Source organism: Nerophis ophidion, linkage group LG06 (assembly GCF_033978795.1).
Source record: "Nerophis ophidion isolate RoL-2023_Sa linkage group LG06, RoL_Noph_v1.0, whole genome shotgun sequence".
Lineage (NCBI taxonomy): Eukaryota > Metazoa > Chordata > Actinopteri > Syngnathiformes > Syngnathidae > Nerophis > Nerophis ophidion.
This window is the reverse complement of record NC_084616.1, coordinates 53422175-53440518: the sequence shown is the minus strand read 5'-3', so window position 1 is coordinate 53440518 and position 18344 is coordinate 53422175. Positions and strand designations below refer to the sequence as shown.

Genomic DNA, 18344 nt, shown 5'->3' with positions numbered 1-18344 from the left:
TCCGCCGTCACAGAGCAGAGAGGTAGCATACTGGGCTACGTTAGCTGCTACTGCTAACGTAGCCGTACGAGAGAAAGAAGGTGCGGATTTGGTAACAAATGAAGGAAGACTTAATTCCCAATAAAAACAGCAGAGTTTCTATCGTCTGGCGGTGGTGTGGCTTCAAGTGGGAATATGTCGAACAGACAACCGTAATTTGTCAAGTGTGGGGGGGAAAAAGCGTTGCTATAAAAAGTAGCATTACTGCTAATATGTAGCATCATTGGAAAAGTCTCTTGCTGGAGAGTGAAGAGAATTTCATAACCTTAGTAACATACCACATAGTGAAGGACGAATACTATTTGATTTCCTATTATGTAGTTCATTTTTATTTGACACTTAAAATGTCTCTGACAATCTTGCACTTTATGTTTTGGAAATGACTTGAATGTTTGTGCCATTGCTTAATACCTTTAATAAATACACTTTTGGTAAATTGACTTAGCTGGGATTTCTCTCTCTGCATGAAAGTTTAAAAGTAGCATATATGACTGCAGTATGAAGAAGAATGTTTTAATGTATACACATATAATCATGATACTGCTGTGATTATATGCATCGAGTGTTCATTCAAGGCCAAGGCAAAATATCGTAATATATATCGTATATCGTGATATGCGCTAAAAATTTCTCAGTATTAAAAAAAGGCAATATCACCCAGCCCTTCAACAAACCAACAGATCTAACTTGAGAAGAAGAAGAGATGTAGACATTGATTTGTCTGTTTTCCATTATTGTGGTTTTAACAGCTGATCAAATTTTACGGAGATACTAAATTGCGTTTATGAGTGGTCAAACAGAGAGAAGTTCTACGGCTAATAAATTGGTCCAGAACTTGAGTCACAGAGTATCAAAACAAACACTAAATGTCTGCACCCTTCAGCACAGAGTAATAATTGTAGGATGATGTATTAAAGTAAACATCAAGTCTCAGCAGCATCTGTATCAATCACCTCAACAAGCTCCTGGTCATTTATCTATTTTGTGTCCCTTGCCAACCTCCCACTCCTTTCCACATTCATCTGTTCATCCACCACCATGCTCACTCAGCCCATCGCCTCCTCACCACTCCTCTTTCCAACCCTTGCAGTGTACACATTTATGAGCCACTCTCCCCCTCAGGTTTTATTTCGGCTGCTTACTCACTATACTCTTCTGTCCGTGTCAACCTGTTCCCTCTTCACTAGATAATGGGCCATTTTCCTGTACTTAATCACACATAAATAATGTGATATAATGATATCATACATACCTCTTTGCACCAGCATTGTGACCTCACTTCCTCGGGGGCATTTGCTCAGTAAGTCCACCACCTGATTGTGGCTCATGTTCTGGACGTTTCTCTTGTTAACCTCCATCAGAATGTCCCCCTCCTTGAGGCCCCGACAGCGGGGGTAGTCCACAATCTGCTTGACCCTCTGCCCCCCTCCTGTCAGGCTGTCTGCGATAGTGAACCCAAATCCTTTATCTCCCTTCTCCATGTGTATGGTGATCAACTCAGGCTGGGTGGCTATAGACGAGGCCAGGGTGACCACATCGCTGGCGTAGCCGTGCAGACTTTTGGAAACCATCTCGGCAGAGGGGCTGTGCGCTCGAGATTCCCTCATGCTGTTAAGTGGTCCACCCTGGTTGGATTGCGAGTCAAATGTTTCCTGTCCGTTGACAATAATAGGCTCCTTGTCCAAGATGGCCACCGATGTAACCAGACTTGTATTAGGGTCATCTGGGTCAAAGGGCAGGGGGTAGCCACGACATAAGGCCAAGTCCACCATGGAGCCAATAGGGATGGATTGGAAGATCTTCACCACCTGAGCGTGGGTGTAACCCAGCACAATGGTGTCGTTCACACTTACGATGACATCACCTGCATCAGAAAGAGTAAATGTCAACGATCAGACCAAACAGATCAAAGTTCACCTTTCAAGTAAGATTTTGGTGATATTCAACAGTAGCCCACATTCCTGTCGGATAATGCTCTGCCTCATGTTCACTGCTAAATATTTAAGAAAGCGTTTGGAAAGAACACAGTGTCTCCTACTGATAGGAAACATGTACTGCACCTGTCTCCATCTTGCCATCCACAGCTGCAGGCCCGTCCAGCACCAAACTTTTTATTTGCAGAAACTCATCCGGCTCGTCTCCTCCGACCACCGTGAAACCGAAGCCACGGCGGCTCTTCTTCAACTTGGTGTTGATGAAGATTCCTTTCAGTTCTGCAGGGTTTCTGGTGAAGAACGGCTTCCCTCCTATAACACGTTGCAACACAGGCCACCCATTAAAATCCGCAGTAGCAGGATCTGCATTTTTTCATTCATAATTTTTCAAATGTCACATGCGTTGCTGACATTTACGCCTGCTCAAACAAGCTATGAGTAGTTTCACATTTTTACGAGCTTTTTTGTAAGGTGTTGTTGTTAATGATCAATTAAAGTTTGGGGTGCATTGCATCACCTTTTACAACAGTAAACTGCTGTCTGAAGAAACTTAACACATTCCCAAAGCAGATCATTTCAAACGAAACAAACAACCCTTCGACCACAGGGCCTTTGACAAATGATGGGATCATAAAACTGCATTTACGTTTGGCTCCTGCTGGGGCTGGAGGTAGAGTTTGTGGGACTTGGGGGTCCCTGTAGGTCTCCAGGTGGTTTGCACCGAAGTTTACCAATGGTGCTGCTGCTGAGGAGTGCTCCTCAATCCACTCTGTAAAGGGAAAGCTTGAAGGTCAGCCCACATGCATGCAACACAAAATATTCCATGGCACACATCAATAAGCACAGACTAAAAAGTGCATGTAGTCAACTGACTACTTGACTATTCATAAGGTCAGCACGTGCACACATTAATTAGATCACATATTTGGGTTTATAAAGCTCAGTTTTCATTGACAATGTAAAAAGAAAATAATCAACCAAGATACAAATGTCAGGTAAACAGCGTGTGCAAACACTAAAATTGCATGTACTGTACTATTAGTGGGCGGATTATGTGTGCTCTGCTAATACTGCGTGTACAACTGATAAGTGGTGCAGACCTCCCTATTTAAATCAGTTTTTGCGTGAACTTATGTGGCTTCCACCATGAAAATACCTGTTTACTGCACACATGTCATCTGAGGTGTTTTTTCTGGCTGTTTTAGAAGCAGCCCTGCAGTGCGATCTACAAACCCCGTTTCCATATGAGTTGGTAAATTGTGTTAGATGTAAATATAAACGGAATATTATGATTTGCAAATCATTTTCAACCCATATTCAGTTGAATATGCTACAAAAACAACATATTTGATGTTAAAATTGCTAAACATTTTTTTTTTTGCAAATAATCATTAACTTTAGAATTTGATGTCAGCAACACTTGAAAAAGAAGTCGGGAAAAGTGGCAATAAATATTGATAAAGTTGAGGAATGCTCATCAAACACTTATTTGGACCATCCTACAAGGTGTGCAGAGGCTAATTTGGAACAGGTGGGTGCCATGATTGGGTATAAAAGCGGCTTTCATGAAATGCTAAGTAATTCACAAACAAGGATGGGGCGAGAATCACCAATTTGTAAGCAAATTGTCGAACAGTTTTAGAACAACATTTCTCAACAAGCTATTGCAAGGAATTTAGGGATTTTACCATCTACGGTCCGTAAAATCATCAAAAGGTTCAGAGAATCTGGAGAAATCACTGCGCGTAATCGATGATATTACAGACCTTTGATCCCTCAGGCCGTACTGCATCAAAAACCGACATCAGTGTGTAAAGGATATCACCACATGGGCTCAGGAACACTTCATAAAACCACTTTCAGTAACTACAGTTGGTCGCTAAATCTGTAAGTGCAAGTTAAAACTCTTACTATGCAAAGCGAAAGCCATTTATCAATAACACTCAGAAACGCCGCCGGCTTCGCTTGGCCCGAGCTCATCTAAGATGGACTAATGCAAAGTGGAAAGGTGTTCTGTGGTCTGACGAGTCCAAATTTCAAATTATATTTGGAAACTGTGGACGTGGTGTCCTCCGGAACAAAGAGGGAAAAGAAGCATCCGGATTGTTATAGGTGCAAAGTTCAAAAGCCAGCATCTATGATGGTATGGGGGTGTATTAGTGCCCAAGGCATGGGTAACTTACACATCTGTGAAGGCACCATTAATGCTGAATGGTCCATACAGGTTTTGGAGCAACATATGTTGCCATCCAAGCAACGTTATCATGGACGCCCCTGCTTCTTTTAGCAAAACAATACCAAGCAACGTGTTACAACAGCGTGGCTTCGTAGTACTTTCCTGGCCCGCTTGCAGTCCAGACATGTCTCCAATTGAAAATGTGTGGCGCATTATGAAGCGTAAAATACAACAACAAGATCCCGGACTGTTGAACAACTTAAGCTGTACATCAAGCAAGAATGGTAAAGAATTCCACTTTCAAAGCTTCAACAATTAGTTTCCTCAGTTCCCAAACGTTTATTGAGTGTTGTTAAAAGAAAATGTGATGTAACACAATGGTGAACATGCCCTTTCCCAACTACTTTGGCACGTGTTGCAGCCATGAAACTCTAAGTTAATCATTATTTGCAAAAAAAAAAGTTTGAACGTCAAATATCTTGTCTTTGTAGTGCATTCAGTTGAATATGGGTTGAAAAGGATTTGCAAATCATTGTATTCCGTTTATATGTACATCTAACACAATTTCCCAACTCATATGGAAACGGGGTTTGTACAACAAGACCCACTTTTTTAGCACATTAACGGTGCGCCCACAGAAGTATCAGTGCAAATGTGCGCTGGTATGTTTGAGACGCAAGAACATGCTTCTTGCAAGAAGTTTGTTTTCATAAAAACATGCTATTATTTTTTTTCTATTTTTTAAAACTTAACATAATTTGTTTAACACAATTTACATAGATTTTGTTTTACTGACCTATTTGTAAGCCAAATTGTTGCTCCTTTTTAAAACAAGCCGTTTTGAGAGGCAGAGATGTTAGATGAAAATGAACCCTTCCACACCACGCTCCATCACACTGAGTTAGCATTTGGACCCTGGCAGAAATGTGTGTTTTTTTCTCGTTTTCTTGCTTTTATTGTGCGCTTTGGACGTCGATGACTGGTACCAGCCATCTGTTTTAGTAACTCTAACCCCAAGACAAAACATCACAGATGATATAGCGAGACCAACGACTCACTGTGTTTTATTGTCAGCGAGATAAGTAGACTATGCGGGCAGACGAGAGAATGGAAACAGACGAAAGTGTTGTGTTTTAGTTTTACCCTGCCTTCTCCTTTATTCTGCACATTTGTACTCAGTGATTCATCCTCGCCGAGGGGCGGACCTTGTTGCACACCTCCTTGCAATTAGCCCGCCACTATTTAGGCTCGTCACTGACAGCTTGGCCTCGCCGGTTATTGTATCCTGAACCACTCTTGTGCATGCGCCTTCTTGACCTCACCAGACCTGGTATGTTGTCGCTATTAAATCCCAAATTCCCTAACCTCTTCTCTGGTTGTTTCCCAGCCTCCCTGAGTTAAAGGGGATTATTTTGTTTGACTCTTTCCCTGCTCAGTGTGCCCTGGCCTTTTCTCCGGCCGACCTCTAAGGAAGCTATTTTTGTCCAGGTTACATGGTGTGTGCTTTTGCCCAATTGCTCTTGGTTATCCCTTTTATCTCATTAAAATTTTACATTTTTGGGGAATTCCACCTTGTCTCCCGTCTCTGCATCCTGCCCCCCCAACCAAGACCCTAATAAACAGGCTGCAGGTCTGAAACTATACACTGAAGTTAAATTTCTACAGAGTCTGTATGTCTTCAATGCAAAATCCTGGACAAATCCATCTGTATATTGACATTAAAGTGCTTTTCCATTTTATATCAAGTTAATACTTTCACTGCTGCTGCTTTGAACACTTGTAAACAATGAAGGCTCATGTAAACCATGCTACGAGCGACAATGAAAACGTAATAATAGACTGTATTACTAACTGGTCTGTTGCCAAACACAGTAGACACCGACCCAATTAAAAAAAATATATATATATGTATATATATATGTATATATATATACATATATATATATATATATATATATATATATATATTTTACCGGTGAACGGTGACGCTATTGTCTTACAAAAGACGGCTAAACTAGCTTCACAACAAATCAAGCTAATATTGTAATACTATAATGTATCATTCAAACATTTCTAACCAACTGTTATTAATTGTTGTTTCAGTGTCTCCTCCATTGCCGTAAATAGTTGTCACTTTAAAAGTATTTTTTCCGGACAATTCATCTTTTCGTTAAGATCTGTGGATGAGGCGTGGCTAATCTTTGCACTCACTCGAAGCGACTTTTCCACAGCTGAAGGCACATTGCCAGGAATCATAACAGTTAAAAGTAAGGCAATTTATAATTCAGATGACGTTGAAAGTGTCTAATTTTTGCTGGTTAAAGAAAATAAACAACAGAGCATTTTCCATTATTGCGTTTCATTGTCGACATTTTGTTTTAGCACAGCCGTTTTTTTCCACTCCCGTCACACTTGAACAAAACCTCACATTTCAACACAATTTTAAACACACCATTTGGAAGGAGTACAGTTCAGTTAAGTTAAGTTTCTGTTTATTTCAAACATGCAAACAATACACTGTTATTCATCACATATTTCCAGTTGTTTCATTACAGTACGTACGAAAAGGAGTAGGAAGAAGCAGACCTTATTTAATCCTACCCCTTTTCATACCATATAAATTGTATTCTATTGCCTTGTTCTCTGTAACATAAATGTGAACAAATAATAAATAAATAATATACCATAGTAAGCAAACAAATATTAAATACATAAATAATCTGTCTCAATAAAAACATTGAAAAAAAGGGTTCAAGGTGTTCATCATAATTCTTGTTCTGTGTACTTTGTGAACATTTGTAGTTAGAACAGTCTCTTAAACTGAATCATATTGGTGCTTTGTTTGATTCATTTGGTTAATCCATTCCATGATTTAATTCCACATACTGGTATGCTAGCGGTGTTAAGTGTTGTACGAGCATACAAATGTTTTATATTCGATTTTCCTTTAAGGTTTATAGTTGTCCTCTTTTGTTGTAAATAATTGTTATACATTATTGGGTATTGGGTAATAGTTTGTTTTGTACATAATTTTAGCTGTTTGCAAATGCACCGAATCGTTGAATTTCAATATTTTTGATTCAATATCTAACCAACATTATGTATTATTCTAATTGATCTTTTTTTTTAACACCGTTAGTGAATGAAGCGCGGAAGTAAGGTGAGATTGTTTTATAAATATCTCCCAGGAGGATTACCTCCACAGTCAAGCGTGTTTTGCATCGCCATGGACTGAGATGCTACCATGCAAGAAGGAAGCCCTTGTTCCAGAAGCAACACCTTAAGGCTCGTCTACAGTTTGCTGCTGATCACATTGACAAAGATAAGACCATCTGGAGGAAAGTTCTGGGGTCAGATGAAACAAAAATTGAGCTGTTTGACCTCAATACCCAGCAATATGTTTGGAGGAGAAAAGGTGAGGCCTTTAATCCCAAGAACACCACACCTACCGTCAAGCAAAGTGGTGGTAGTATTATGCTCTGGGCCTCTTTTGCTGCCAATGGAACTGGTGCTTTTCAGAGAGTATATTGGACAATGAAAAAGGAGGATTACCTCTAAATTCTTCTGGACAACCTAAAATCATCAGCCCAGAGGTTGGGTCTTGGGCGCAGTTGGGTGTTCCAACAGGACAATGACCCCAAACACATGTCAAACGAGGTCAAGTAATGGCAAAATCAGGCTACAATTAAGGTTTTGGAATGGCCTTCCCGAAGTCCTGACTTAAATCCCATTGAGAACATGTGGACAATGCAGTCCATGTCAGAAAACCAACAAAATTTAGCTGAACTGCACCAATTTTCTCAACCAGAAGCTTGCCAGAAGCTTGTGGATGGCTACCAAAAGCGCCTTATTGCAGTGAAACTTGCCAAGAGACATGTAACAAAATATTAACATTGCTGTATGTATACTTTTGAACAAAGCAGATTTGGTCACATTTTCAGTATACCCATAATAAAGTCATTAAAAAAAAAACTTCATGAATGATATTTTGAAACCAACAAGTATGTGTTCCAATCCCTCTATTACAAAAAAATAAGAGTTGAAGAAACTATTGGAAACTCAACACAGCCATGACATTATGTTCTTTACAAGTGTATGTAAACTTTTCACCACGACTGCATATGTATTCCTCGCGCACAAATTAAATGACAGAGCACGCACTTGCCGCGCGAGTGCGCTGATGTCACGTTATCAATGGGAAAATGCATTTTTAGACAATGTAATTTGCCTGAGCGGCTAGGAGATACTTGAGACTAACAAGCAGTAAAAAATGGATAACAAAGGACAGATTTAAAAAAATAATAATAATAAAACAAATTTAAATAAACAAATAAATAAATTAACTTGGGACTTCCCGCGGGCCGGATTTTGGACACTGGGGGGCCGTAGTTTGGGGACCCCTGGTTTACAGCAACTCCAAATATGCCACAATGTGCGGACCATGTCTCAGCGTCTGAACGCTTAATTCATCATTAACTGATTTTGCATGCTGCTTGAAGCCCTCAGGCGGGGCGATTTTGATGACGTCACTCAAAATCCTGTTTACCTCCTGTACACACAGACACATTCATTTGAAAGAGATTCAAGGCTCACTGCACTTTTGACGAGTTAATTTCCACATTTTGTCGGTCAATACTGTATAAACCTGTCTTAGAGATCACTTTGTGTGATCAGAAACGTTTTAAATATGTCCAAACTGTCAGTCCTGCTGTATAGCTTCAGGTTGCTAGACAAGCTATACACTTAGCATTTTAGCTAGTGAGCCTCTTTAGTTTTGACCCTTTGACCCTTTAGTTCGAGGATTTTATCAGCAAAAGTGGATTTTTTTCTGCAGCAATAAGTCTTTAATTGTGATAGGACCAAAAAAGATGCCACAACTGACCTTTATTACAGCAAAGGAGAAGGCACTAAAGGGACGTGAATCAATGAAGGATCGCCTCACACTGCACGTTTGTGCTAACTCCGAAACTGTACAAGTGTTCAAAAATGCCACAAATATCCTGGAGCACAAGGTCAAATTATTTTAATTTTTAATTTTGTTTTGTTTTGGAGAGAACCAATGACACTTGTGTGCGTGTTGACATTTAAGCTTGCTGGAATATCATTGTGTTGTGTGGATAAAAAAGAGATTACGTCTTTTTTATGTTATACGCACACACACATATATATACATATACATATACATATATATATATATATATATATATATATATATATATATATATATATATATATATATTAGGGCTGCGAATCTTTGGGTGTCCCACGATTCGATTCAATAACGATTCTTGGGGTCACGATTCGATAATATATCGATTTTTCGATTCGTTTATCAATTCAAAACAATATTTTTCCAATTCAAAACGATTCTGTATTCATTCAATACATAGGATTTCAACAGGATCCATCCCAGTCTGCTGACATGCAAGCAGAGTAGAAGATTTAAAAAAAAAAAAACAATTTTATAATTGTAAAGGACAATGTTTTATCAACTGATTGCAATAATGTAAATTTGTTTTAACTATTAAACAAACCAAAAATATGACTTATTTTATCTTTGTGAAAACATTGGAAACTGTGTTGTCAAGCTTATGAGATGCGATGCAAGTGTAAGCCACTGTGACATTATTGTTCTTTTTTATTTTTATAAATGTCTACTGATAATGTCAATGAGGGATTTTTAATCACTGCTATGCTGAAATTATAACTAATATTGATACTGTTGTTGATAGTATTCATTTTTGTTTCACTACTTTTGGTTTGTTCTGTGTCGTGTTTGTGTCTCCTCTCAATTGCTCTGTTTATTGCAGTTCTGAGTGTTGGTGGGTCAGGTTTGGTTTTGGAATTGGATCGCATTGTTATGGTATTGCTGTGTAGTGGTTTGTTGGATTGATTAAAAAAAATATTTCTAATAAATAAATTTAAAAAAATTAAATAAAAATAAAAAAATAAAAAAATATAGATTTTTAAAAAATGAGAATCTATTTTGAATCGCACAACGTATTCAAATCGAATTGTTTCCCACACCCTTAATATATACATATAAATCGAGAATCGAATCGAAAAAATCGATATATTATCGAATCGTGACCCCAAGAATCGATATTGAATCAAATCGTGGGACACCCAAAGATTCACAGCCCTAATATATATATATATATATATATATATATATATATATATATATATATATATATATTCCTTAGGTCAGGAAAAAACACACGGACGCTATTTCATCCCTACTGGTCAGTTTCATAAGTTTCCCTACTCTTCAGGGGAGTTTATAAACTCTCTATATAATGTATATATATCAAACTGTGCAGTTTTCTTTACTAAAATAGACTTTTGATTCTTATGGGGAACTCTGCTTCACGATATGAACTTATCACTTTCTGAACCATGTTCAAGAACCCATAAAGTTTGTGAAGTAAATTATATCAATATAAGTTTTTTTCTCTAGCAACTCAATCCACTTTACACAGCGAACCCGCTCTACCAACTGGGCCACACCGCTCTTCGTCAATCAAGGTTCCACCTTATTGACGTTTAATACTGTCAAGTCAAATCATGTTAGATAATAAACAAAAAATGATCCAATGGATTTTAATGACTAAAAATTAAAACAAAAATGGTCACACAGGGGTTTGGGGCAGCTCTACTTTGAAAAAGTTAATTTTATTTAACAAATAAATGCACTTCCCTTCAAAAGACAGCAAAGAGAGACTCGTACACCCAAACCCCTGTGAGTGTTCAAGCAAAAGGATGGGAAACTCACAGACATGAAGAAAGAAAGAAATGGGCAGGAAACCAACCTCGAATGAACCGCTCACCTTCTGGAGGCTGCGGCAGCTGCTGGTCGTGCAGGATTTTCCGACGCCGCGCCTCCACCACCGGGTTCTCATACTGTGTCTTCCTGTTTATATGACTAACACAGAGGGACAGAGGTTGCTAAGAATTGACAGCTACTGTGCAGTAAGCTGTATTTATAAGCGAAGGCAGGCTAATTTCCTGTGAGGTGATGTGCCAACAAGGTGATTTACTTACTCGACATAGTAAATGCCATACACCGGGTCGTCTATCCTCTCCCATCCTGGTGGCAGCTCTGAAATAAAGAAAACACAGAGCATAAAATATCAACAGCACCCAACTCCCAGTGTTTTGTAGGGCTGCATGGTTTTCACAACAGTTTGTAACAATAATCAATCTTTCTCTATGGGCACAGCAAAATAATAAATCAGATACAACAAAAATGTTGTAATTAATATTATTCGTCATGTGTCGAACTGAATAAGATGTTTAGATATTTTATAAAGCATAAAACAAATAAATAAACTAACGCTCTTCAACTGTGCCTTGATGAGCACATTCAATATATGATGCTTTCGTCTCACTTTTCCTCCTCGCTGTATTTGATTCCACACAGAAGATTTCCCCGCCTTTGTTACATTGATCCATTAAGTAGGTTTAACGAGACTGCATTTTACTATCAAAACTGTCTGCCTCTCAGCAGCCTGCTACAATAAAGAAAGACAATACATGTTATTTAAATACTCAGATCTTCTACCATTACCGACAGGTTAATCAGCAACACAACCTTTTTATGTCAAGCAAAATTGTCAATAAAACTTTTTAATTAAAAAACACACTGTTTTAAAAAATAAAATAAAATACTGTTAGTCAAAATGTTGACTAACAGTAAATGTCGAGCTGTGACTCCTCCGTGGGGCTAGATAAACATATAAAATAGAATGGGAAAATACATTGATGCCATAAAAAAACCTACTTGGATAGTTACCATCATCAGCATTGGCTTTGCATGGTTTGCCTGTCAGTTAGTAAATTAGCAGGGGCATCATTAGGTTTTAAGAACAGGGGAGTGGGGCTGAGCCCCCAGGCTATATACATGATGCGAGTGCGCAATGCACACGGGTGAACATTTTATGCACTTGCAAAATCTTTTTGCTCGCAACTTTTTGGCACTGTATTAGAATTACACAACAGACACTGAAAACACTGCTACTAGGCAACATGTAAACGGGGAAACGTTGCACAGATGATTGCAGTGTAAATGAACTTGAAAATCACTACAGAATTAACCCTGAAAACAGAAGAGGTTCGGGTGGAAATAAACTTTTTCAGATTTGCAGTAATTTGGGCGTAGGTGGAACGGATTTTCATGTGTCTGAGCAAACGCAAAAACTCCCTGTGCATTCTGCTCCTCTAAAATAGATCGAACAATGCCCATGTTACTTAGTACACTTTCAGGAAATGTGCAAAAAGAGTTAGGTAACTGCTATTGATAGCTCAAAAAGTTATGGGCAGATTTTAATCTAATTTGCAGAACATTTTTGGAATATGACAATTTTGGTGCTGATTAATTTCACAGATGAATCACAACATTAACTTTTTCCTTTGACAACAACAACCCTACTACTCACAGCAGACTTCATGAGAGACAACAAAGAGCAACACGTTTGAGAAGATGTGTGCTAAACAGATGCAGTTTTAGTGAAACACTATAGCGTCATGTAGTAGTAATACTAATAGAAATACAAACTACAAACATAATAAAACAAACATTTACTGTACAATGTCTGCTCTCACTGGGATGCCAACTGATGACATGCTTATACCTTCCCGTTTAGATGAAGAATTGATAATAATCCCCACGGAGTATTGCCACAAACAAGGTTTTTTTTTTTTAGTCTTTATTGGCATCCCCGGATAAAAGTTTACCAACTTCTCAGTTTGTGGCCATAACCTTCTATAATCCAAGTGAGATTAACTTTCACCAATTTCGAGGCAAAGTAGATAGTCACGGGCTCAATATTTCAGTGTAGCATTTTTAACTAAAAAAAGATTAGCTAATACTTGGTTAATATTCAGGTCAAAAGATGCAAATGGAGTATTGTCTGTGTTTTGGGTATTTCGCTGACTTTGTGGGTGGAACAGAGAAGCTCCTATTGGCTCCATTGTTAGGTGACTTTAGCTAACGTTTATTTAAAATTTAGAATGCATAAAAAAAAAAACATATGTGTTCTTGTCTTACATAGAGATTGTGAATGATTTAAAGAAAAGATCTAAAAACAGTGCAGTTTCCTTTCACAGTATGTATAAAACCAATGAAACATTCAACACCATATTTTAAAAATCCTTTATAAATATATTTATTGAATAATGCTTCAACAAAATATGAATGTAAGTTCATAAACTGTGAAAAGAAATGCAACAATGCAATATTCAGTGTTGACAGCTAGATTTTTTGTGGACATGTTCCATAAATATTGATATTAAAGATTTAATTTTTTGTGAAGAAATGTTTAGAATTAAGTTCATGAATCCAGATGGATCTCTATTACAATCCCCAAAGAGGGCACTTTAAGTTGGTGATTACTTCTATGTGTAGAAATCTTTATTTATAATTTAATCACTTGTTTATTTTTCAACAAGTTTTTAGTTATTTTTATATCCATTTTTTACAAATAGTTCAAGAAAGACCACTACAAATGAGCAATATTTTGTACTGTTATACAATTTAATATATCAGAAACTGATGACATAGTACTGGATTTTACTTCTTTATCTCTATTTTTCAACCAAAAATGCTTTGCTCTGATTAGGGGGTACTTGAATTTAAAAATTGTTCACAGGGGGTACATCACTAGAAAAAGGCTGAGAACCACTGTTTTATTCTATGCATTTAATGTCTTTTTTATATACTGTAAAGGGTTGGAATTGAGGGTTAAATCACCAAAAATGCTGCTGCTCACTGCTCCTCTCACCTCCCAGGGGGTGATCAAGTGTGATGGGCCAAATGCAAGGAATAATTTCACCACACCTAGTGTGTGTGTGACAATAATTGGCACTTTTGAATTATGTTCCTCACTGCTTGTATCCCTCTCCATTCGCCTCGTATCAGATGGTTTGTGCACAATGTTTGCAAGACCTTGCTTCTGAATCTGATACAAAACAGAGTCATCCTACCTAGATCACTCTCCAGGTCTTCTGTATGTATCCTCTCTTCTCCAAGGTGAAAGCAGGATTAAAGAAATAAAAACCAAATGAAGAACAGAAAGGGGATGAGGAGTAAAGTGAGAATAAGGTGGGACAGCAACAAAACGGGATCAAAAGGGGAATGATATGACAGTCAAGATGGAGGAAATATAAGGAAAGAGAAACCCCTTAGAAAGTCACAACAACAAGGTGCAGCATCATTCGAAAATAGAAACTAAACTGCTGTTATGCTACTTTCATCTTTGCCACTTGATGGTGCAATTTCACAAGATGCACTTCTTAGTAAATTACTGATCTTCCTCAAATGTCACTGGGACAGTGGGCACCTGTCCATTTCTTACATTTTGATAAAAAACAGAAAGGACACTACTAGTAAGAATACTCTAAAAAAGAATAAAAAGATGTGTATCAGCTCACCATCATCGTCACACTCTTCCAGAGGCCGAGAGGCTTTGTCTCTACACCGAGGATCCAACCATGATGTGGTCTTTGTGTTGTGGCTGCAAGAACACAGAGTAGAAAACACAGCCTTTACAAAAATAAAGCACAGTAGAAGCACATACATGTCAATAACAATTTAAATTTGAACCAGGATTGCATATTTATTAAGGACTCTGGGCCTCTGCTGCACAGAAAAATAAAGATAATAAAACAACATACAGGATATGTACACAATCAATCGCCTGACTTTTCCTTCAATTGTAAAAAGAAACAATAGTGATTGGAAAAAATGAACATACAAGCTCTTTAAATGCACAGCCATGTCCTGGTGGTGTGCCTTTGTTGTGCTGCAGAGAGGACAGAGAGGTGGAGGTAGTCAGGTGATCAGAGTGTGATCTCCTTTAGAGATCGACACATGCAGGGATTAATAGGAAAGCGGTGGCACCCGGGAGAGCCGGGCATGTATTACAACCTTTTCATGGGGAGGACAAGCCACCGGACGTGCAAAATAGATCAAATACTACACACTGAATACTTTGTGAGCTATTGCAAGTACAGTGGTACCTGGGTTTTTGTTATTAATCCATTCCAAAGAGACAGTTGAATCGTTAAAAAACCCACAATAAATAGGAAACAATGTAAATCATAATAATCTGTTTCAAATACTCCAAAAATGTCAACCTAAAACCATTTTTAGAGAGAATGATTATATTTTTATGCGCAGAAAAAAAGGCAAAATGCATATAGATGAAAGATGAAATTGATAATTTAGGATTCTTGACAGCAAAAAAAGACGAGGGAGGAAAGAGGATGGGTTAACCGCCCAAACACTCCCTCTGTACTTTTCTATAACTTCTTTCTGGAATTCAACAGTGTTTCTCACCTTATTTATCAGAGTTGTGGCACTCTTGTTATATCCAAGAACGAACTCGCGTCTGTTTGCTCAACGTTTTACCTTGGACTCAACTAAGGTAATCAAACGCATGCACGAGACAGCGTTACGGCACAACACGTAACACTTCACAGCTCGTTTTGCAAAGAGAAGGTCAGTTTTATGTACGGCCATTAAATGCTAAAAAAACAAAGAAGTGGAGTACTCTCAACAAAATTACTATCTACTCACTGCTCTGAGCAAAGTATTGCCGCCAGTTCGACTAGGTGTCAGAAATTGTCTCAGACATGAGTCGTAGAAAACATTTAGTCTATGCATTGACCTGATTTTAATTTTAATCAATGCTTTAGTGGCAAAATGCAGATCGGTGTCACATGAATGTGAAAAGTACACACTGAGTAGAGTTTTGTGTGGCATGAGTGCACAGAGCGGAGTCTGTGCAGTCATAAAGATTGAGTTTTGCGGCGACAGGCCTGGTGGACGACCACTTTGAATAAGGCCGTACATCTGCGAACGACGTTCCGTGCATGTTCCGTCCGAGTACGTTTGGGCCTTTACTTGTGCCTGGACGCACTACTCTCCTTTAAATCAGCAAGGAATAAAAGGTGGAACTAATCTTCGAAGCAATGCCAGGTGCATTTAAAGTGGTGGACCTCTAGCAGCTCGAGCAGCTATTATTGTTGTGCAAGACTAGGCTCTCTCCAAAACTATGGGGGTGAGCTGGTAAGCATCATTTTCCCCTTGTTGGGTTATATAGACGAGCAGGGTTGTGCATTCAGTGACATTCTGGAAAAACAGACTTTAAGGCCTTATTGACTCCAGTTGGGTTATCAATATATATGCAACAACTTGTACTGGCTCTATAGTGGTTTGCCGCCATTCCCTAATTACAAAAAAAAACACTGAGACTGAACCACCAACGTGTGTTTAGTCGTACTAAAACTGAGACTGTGTAATAAAACCAAGATGTAATTTTGGTCAACATTTTCTTCAATACTAAAACCGAGGTTCTGTCATTACCCGATCCACAGAGTTACTCGATGTCTTGGCGCATGCGCAAACATAACAACTTCCTGCTGTTGTCCTACAGTTTTTAAGACTTTTTAAAAGTAGCAGAGTCAAGAAAATATTTTTGGGATAAAGTTAAACTTTGAGTATTACCATAAAATGCAAGCTTTTTTAGTTACGAGTCTGACAATGTGACCACCGGTATGCCACAGGAGTCTAAGCTAAGATAAAAATGGATGCTTCAAATGTGAATAATGAACAATGATGTTAACATTTTGAAGTGTAGTTGTTGACTATTTAGGGTTATCAGTTGTAAAAATAAACTGTCGGAATGGGATTGCATGACTTTTGGGGCATGCGCAAACCGATCCATTAGCTCAGTGGATCGGTGACAGGTACCACTGTATTTCAAAAAGTCAATCCATGCTATTACACTGTGAGGTGTTTCAGGCTGTGACACATACTCTATGAAGTAAAGTTCTCCATTCTCAGTGTACGCCATCTCCCAGTTTTCAGGCAACGGCCCCAGAGCATCTTCCGGGGAAACTTGCGGCTCTGCCAGGGTCTGCTGCCCACTTTCTGCAGTGGCGATGGCCGCATTGTTCAGACCACAGGGAGGAGCATTGTCACGTGCGGTGTATGGCCGGAGGATGCCGCCGCGGCTCTCATCCTGGTCGCTAGGGTTACCTGCACACAACAAAGGAGAGGGGAAGAGACTACGCACTAAGGATCCTGGGCAACAAAACGGGCACAACATGGAACAACAACATAGAAGAACAAAAGATAGTTTATGTCACAAAAAAGTCAGAGAAGAACAGAAGAAAAAAAGCAACACTTCACACCCTTATTCTTCCCCAGACCCCTTCGCCTAAAATTGGCTCCTGATCATTTCTAGTGTACTGAATGGATCCCAAAAATATGCACATTTTGCTACCAACGATCTTTTCCAAACTATTTCTGACCCTCACCCTCTTATACCTCTCCCCCTTTTAAACGGTGGCTTTTCCAGCCTCCACCATCACACATTTCCCAGCCCGGGCCCACTAGTGTCCCACGACTTCCGTGCTCCTTTCAAGCCTGATCAAATGCTAATACAGCACTCTGGCAAATGGACACAGGGAGGGGATGCATCCACAGTATCAAAAAAATGTTTTTTTGTTAGTAGAGCTCACAAAGGATTGCATTGAAAGACTATGAAATATGGATCACATGGATAAGTTTATCTCTTTAAATGCATATGAAGGACCACTTTTGCAATACAATTTGGTGAACAAATCTATGCTTTGAAAACAATTGAGCCACATGATTGCCCCTCCTTGCAGGCAGATGGCAGTGTTTGGAGGCTCGCATGCAAAGAAATCAGCTTCACAAAGACATGATGTAACCGCTAGACATAGAGAAGATCACAAACACACACATTATCTCCCTCTAACTGTGTTCCTGAACTCCGAGGCATGGACACACACACACTGCTTTAGCATGGGAGTGACAACAAAAGCGCAAAAAGACAGAAAAATAGACAAGTAGGCTAAAAAACGTGCTGCAACGCTCTCACCTGTAAAAGTGTTGTTCATTTCCGAGGCCTGGTCGTCATCGTCGTCGTCAGCAGGCACTACTCGGACGCTTTGCATGTCATTGTAGGACTTGGTGCGCTTCGGGGTGGACTGCTGGGAGCCTGCATCTCCGAGAATCACTGTCCCAATGATGGGCTGCCTCGGCGGCTTGGGGGTCCCATAATAGTTACCTAGGCAACGAGAAGGACATTAGCATGCTTGAGAGAGATGCATGAGGGAGAAGGAGAAAGTGATAACAGGCCAAAGCTCAAGAACAGGCGAGAGTG

At 39.0% G+C, this 18344-nt stretch overlaps 1 protein-coding gene across 16 annotated transcripts in view; it reads right to left on the bottom strand.

Moving 5' to 3' along the window:
- LOC133554928 (membrane-associated guanylate kinase, WW and PDZ domain-containing protein 1-like) overlaps positions 1-18344 on the bottom strand; it is a 219752-nt gene that overhangs the window by 50756 nt on the left and 150652 nt on the right. For 6 of the 16 annotated variants that reach the window (XM_061904233.1, XM_061904218.1, XM_061904225.1 and 3 more), the window contains 10 exons: positions 18060-18248; positions 16969-17236; positions 14904-14951; positions 14581-14663; positions 14134-14172; positions 11194-11251; positions 10962-11074; positions 2620-2742; positions 2100-2285; positions 1292-1903 (listed from right to left, as the gene is read on the bottom strand). In XM_061904233.1, coding sequence (XP_061760217.1) covers positions 1292-1903; positions 2100-2285; positions 2620-2742; positions 10962-11074; positions 11194-11251; positions 14134-14172; positions 14581-14663; positions 14904-14951; positions 16969-17236; positions 18060-18248 — 1719 coding nt within the window. The remainder of the gene's footprint in view (positions 1-1291; positions 1904-2099; positions 2286-2619; positions 2743-10961; positions 11075-11193; positions 11252-14133; positions 14173-14580; positions 14664-14903; positions 14952-16968; positions 17237-18059; positions 18249-18344) is intronic. The other 10 variants (XM_061904234.1, XM_061904227.1, XM_061904220.1 and 7 more) reach the window with 9 other exon arrangements.